Below are 5,000 nucleotides of genomic sequence, written 5' to 3'. Positions count from 1 at the left end.
ACGCATTCTGCACCCCCTGGCTGCCTAACTCTCAGCACAGTGGCATGCAGCGAGGACAATGTCATTTCCAGTGAGACATCTGCGCCAGCGAGTTCTTTGGGCTTCAGTGGCGATACACCTTCGTCCTCCTCGTCAAATGGCAGCCACCCAGTGTTTGGCCTCCAGCACCACATCATGGCACCTGCACAGCATGAGGGGGCACCCATGGCCTCTATGGCCTCCTTGCTTCCTCCCTGCTCAGCCCCAGGGTCATCTGGCACCCTGTCTCCCCACATGGCACAGCAGGGCAATGCTGCCCAGATGGTATGGTCACGGGTGGGCTCAGAGCAAGTGGCTCTAGCAGCTGGGGTGCTCAGCCTCCCCTCTCCTGCCCCTCCACTCAGCACAGAGAATGCACAGCAGTATGCGCAGGTGGGTTTGGTAATGGCTCAGTCTTTTGTCCTTCTGTGTGATTGTTTTCTCTCTCACTTCCTAATTCATAAAAAAGGAACTTGGGATTTCATAGCCAGTAATAGTTTTATTGTATTATTTATATAATGACAAACAATGACCTTTCCTGGTAGTTTTTTGTAAATCGTTTTATGTGAAGGCAAACATTTTGTTAACTGATTCCTTATTGCATATATTTATATACATCTATCTAAATGTATATTCTTTTATATACAAATTATAAATATATCTATATATAAAGGAGTGTATAATGAAAAATTACTTATTTTCTAAGAATTCCTAGGCATAATACCTATTTTCTTTTCATTGCCTTCTCCATCCTCAGCCTGGTCTCTACACAATAGTAGGTGATAGCAGCAAGGTGACACCTCTGGAGAACTTTACGCTCCACTCTGTTGAGGTGGCTCATCCCTCTCCTCCTGCAGCCCCTACTTCACACCAGAGCAGTCACTCGGCAGCAGTAAGCGAGCAGAGATGATCCCTGTGGTGGCTATCAAGATACTCGTGCCTGTGTCGACAAGGATTGCTTTTTTTATGTCCAGGGCTCAGTGAGAGTATGTGGACATTATTTCTGCAGGCAGTTTTTTACTAGAACATTGAAATTCTTTGAAATGATGACTAAGGTTTCACTGTTAAATTTCCTTACATTCTAGTAGGTCTGGGAGAAACAAGCTTAATATTTTTTTCCATATATATAATGTGTAAATATCTCTCTGTAGTAGAATAGAGGTTTTTCCTATATGAAACTTTTATTATCATTATTGTTAATGGAAATTTTGTATGCTTATCTTGTAATATATTGTGTATAAGTGCAGTAGTGATAATTACTGCCCCTAGTGTTTTTGCAAAGAGAAATAGAACTTTATGATTTAGTTGACGTTTGAATTTTTTTTATCAAGTCCTGATATTGCTCCAAGAAATTAGTGAAAGAACTCAAATAATCTTTCTTTTTCAAGTTTGAATATATAATAAATTTTATATTCTTGTTCCTTTCTCCATCATACACAAGCCTTTACACATGCACCATACTCTCCATATGAAGCCCAAAAAATGAGTTCATTTGTTGAACAAATTTTTAAATGGAAATTACTGAAAAAGCTGGTATTGTTACTCAGGGAATAAAAAGTGATTTATCAACTTGAAAAGAATTTTCACAGACAAAAAATCATAAGGAGGTAATTCAATCAAACATTCAGCTGTTTTCTCTTTGTGTATAATTTGTTAAGATATATACATATAGGTAGTGTGTCCTCTATATAAATTCATATAATTTTTCTCTATATAGACCAGCATATTTATAAAATGTATAAAATTATTACAGATTTTTCCATAACTAAAAACCTATTTATATATATATCTTGAAACCTAACAAAAAAATTACTAAACAACTATCACAGTTTTCTACGCTGAGTAAAAGATCTTTCTTTGTGATTCCTCATCTCAGGACAGGATATATACCTAGATTACATTGCACGACTGTATTGAGAGCTCAGAACCTATACAAACAATCACAAACAAGTTACAGTCACTCGGGTTCGTTATGACAAATGTAGAAAGAGTTACAGATGAGAACGAGTAATTTGACTAAAAGACCAATGTAAATGACGCGTGTTGATTAAATCTCCATTGAATTATGGTGTGCAATACTGATAAAGAGTTCATTGAAACATGTCAATAACATACCTTGTGTTGTTATTCACCTTTTCCAATAAATGTATCAAACTCAGACACTTGCTCCCTGCTAATGCAAAATATGAAGTTTGGTTCATTTAATCTACAGCGGCTGCCATAGTACAGCGGTAATGCCTGCGGCTGGGGGACCTTGAGGGTTGGTCACTCAGTGTGAGAATTCAATTCCTGCCGGTTTGGAAGGGCATCCACCAAGGGTAATAGTCCCTCCCTGCCACTACCAAAATCCTTGGAAAGAAGGCACCGTCCAAGCTCTTGTGAGGGAGTTTGTGATGTAAACCCGGATCATATCTTTACTTAACCTAAAACCTAAACATCAAACTTGAGTAAATTGAGACTTGAGTTGTGACACCTCAGATTGCATCAAGACTGAAAGCATTTCAAGAGATTGACATCTAATACAAGTGATCAACCAAATGTTTTAATACTATATTAAAATATGTTAAAATCATGTACAGTTCTACTTTGTAATGTTCTTTAATTCCATAAAAATGGAGAGAGAGAGAAAAAACAATAATAATAATTATCTTAGGTTCCTCATTTTCCTCAACAAAATAGTTAAATAAAGTCACGTTCTCTCTGAGAAAACACATCTAAAGATTCACACTCCTGATGATTTTCAAAAGGTTATCATCAAAACTATCATATTTACACAAACTAGAGCATTAAAAAATGAGGAAAAAAACATGATATTCAAATTATGTAAATCAATATAGTGCAAAGTAACCCCAGTGTATTTATTTGTCCTACATATGCAGTGCTATGCTGCTAAATTGTTTTGATTATACTCTACATTTTCTTTTCAGTCCCCGACCCTTGTTTACAATCTACAGCTTAAACAACTTTGCAATGTTACACATCTTGTGTAAGACAATACCTTGTGATAATTAATTCTTGAACATAATTTCAGCAGCACTGGCAAAGCACTATTAACTTTCACATTGTTAAACTAGATCAAAATCTTATATCAGGAGACTTATAAAGGCACATAATCAGCAACATAAATCAGTCTCAGGTTTACTTTCTTTTCCTTCCTTCCTTCCTTCAGCAGTTTTTATTACCACTTCCTCTTTTTTTCTCTTCTTTAATTTCCATTTAACACATCATTATAATGTGGCTTGTCCTCAGCATCCTTGTGCAGAACCAGATTATCTAACTTGCTACTGATACAGATCAACAGGTGGACTTACAATATGTTTCAATATCCTTGTAGATTCACCGTCCTCCCCCGAGTCTCAATATACGTCCCCTACAGCCTCACCATCCATCCCTGGAGTCTCACTATCTGACCCCTAGGGTCTCACCACCCTTGCAGTTCAGGGAGGTTGGCATAGAGGTCAAGAGAATCTGGGTTGGAAAGTGCAGCTCGATTTCCAACAGTCTCTCCTTGGATGATCTGTCGCACGGCAACCTCCACTTTCTTGCCGCTCACTGTGTACTGTAACAGAAGTGATGGGCTGCCAGACTCTTGCATTTTTGTTGTATATTTTATCTATACCTAATACCTTCATTTCCATGCTACCTTCATATATTTTATTCTATCCACTTCATTTTATAAGATATTATCCACTATATCTTACATTTAAGTTTATCCACTATATGTTATATTTTAATTTATCCACTGCATGTTACATCTTATTTTATCCCTCTTACAGGATCAATTACTATATCTGTCATAAAATATATGTAAATATGCAATACAAACTTCCATAATAAGGCAAAGTATGTCTCTAAACCCAGTTGGTCCTGAGCATTGGCTGACATAGTTTTGTTTTATCAATTCTGTATACACACAGCTTCACAGGTACTAAGTCATCTACCTCATCTCATTTGCTTACCCCATTCTCTGCATTTTCCGAAGAAAAGTTTTAATTTCTATTAATTGCTACTAAGCTTTTTATATCATTGTTATTATTACTATTACTACTATTACTACTACTATCATCATTAGAATAAATGTTATAATTGTTATCATCATTATTATTATATTATTAACATCAATAATAGCAATATAAATCAAACTTTCCTTCCATAAAATCCAAGGAATGGGGTATATAGATAAGGTCATGTGTGTTTAAACAAAATTTATACAACTGCATGAATGCAAGCACTCCCAGCATCAACATGCTTATTATTTATTCTATTACTTTTGGAAAGGGTGTTTTTTCTATAATGGCTCAGGGGAACTAGAAACTATCTATCCTAAATATTCAAGTTATCCTTCAAAACATTCTAAAATGATACTCAGCTGGTCTTAAGGAACTCTAAGAGACAAAGGAACTTGACTGGAGTAGAATTTTTTCAAGAGGCCAAAAATAAGACTGCATGAAGTTTAAGAGAGATTACAGACAGCTGACGTGAGTTCTATAACTTCAACTTACTGGTACTTCCGAAATGGGCAGGATCACAGAGGGAACGTGCCTAGCCGAAAGCTGTGTTCGAATTGCGACTGCAAGACGGCGCTTGAACTCTGGTGTTAGTTCAGCAGGAGGGAGCATCTTCAAAAAGAGGACGACCCGTTCCTCACCCTCTGCATTCCTCTGGCCTACACACACGCTGTCATTTATCTCGTCAAACTGCTCAACTGCAATGTAAAAGAGAAATGAATGTCATCAATTTGTCACTAATCATAATATTTCTGTTCATTTACTAAAATATTTTCTTGTAATGATTACAACTAAAGTTTGTAACTCTTCATTTCCCATCCCCTTAAAAAGAGAGAGCGAGAGAGAGAGAGAGAGAGAGAGAGAGAGAGAGAGAGAGAGAGAGAGAGAGAGAGAGAGAGAGAGAGAGAGAGAGAGAGAGAGAGAGAGAGAGAGAGAGAGAGATTTGATTTGATTTGAAAACATTTATTTACAGAG

General features: G+C 36.8%; 2 protein-coding genes across 2 annotated transcripts in view; one reads left to right on the top strand and one right to left on the bottom strand.

Annotated features, from left to right (window-relative positions):
• Window positions 1-1,328, top strand: part of LOC113815214 (uncharacterized) — a gene marked incomplete at its 5' end in the record, with an annotated part of 10,948 nt that extends 9,620 nt beyond the window's left edge. The window contains 2 exon segments of the mRNA XM_070116304.1: window positions 1-411; window positions 776-1,328. The exon segment at window positions 1-411 is cut by the window's left edge and continues 606 nt beyond it. Of these exon segments, the coding sequence (XP_069972405.1) occupies window positions 1-411; window positions 776-928 (564 nt within the window).
• Window positions 1,329-1,647: 319 nt separating this feature from the next.
• Window positions 1,648-5,000, bottom strand: part of LOC113815215 (acetoacetyl-CoA synthetase) — an 18,271-nt gene continuing 14,918 nt past the window's right edge. Inside the window, exons 11-12 of the mRNA XM_027367281.2 lie at window positions 4,521-4,723; window positions 1,648-3,577 (exon numbers count right to left, since the gene is read on the bottom strand). Coding sequence (XP_027223082.1) covers window positions 3,440-3,577; window positions 4,521-4,723 — 341 coding nt within the window. The 3' untranslated portion in view covers window positions 1,648-3,439. The remainder of the gene's footprint in view (window positions 3,578-4,520; window positions 4,724-5,000) is intronic.

This window comes from Penaeus vannamei, chromosome 38 (assembly GCF_042767895.1).
Source record: "Penaeus vannamei isolate JL-2024 chromosome 38, ASM4276789v1, whole genome shotgun sequence".
Taxonomy (NCBI): Eukaryota; Metazoa; Arthropoda; class Malacostraca; order Decapoda; family Penaeidae; genus Penaeus; species Penaeus vannamei.
Note: the sequence above shows the minus strand (reverse complement) of the source record. Positions and strands in the feature narration are given on the sequence as shown.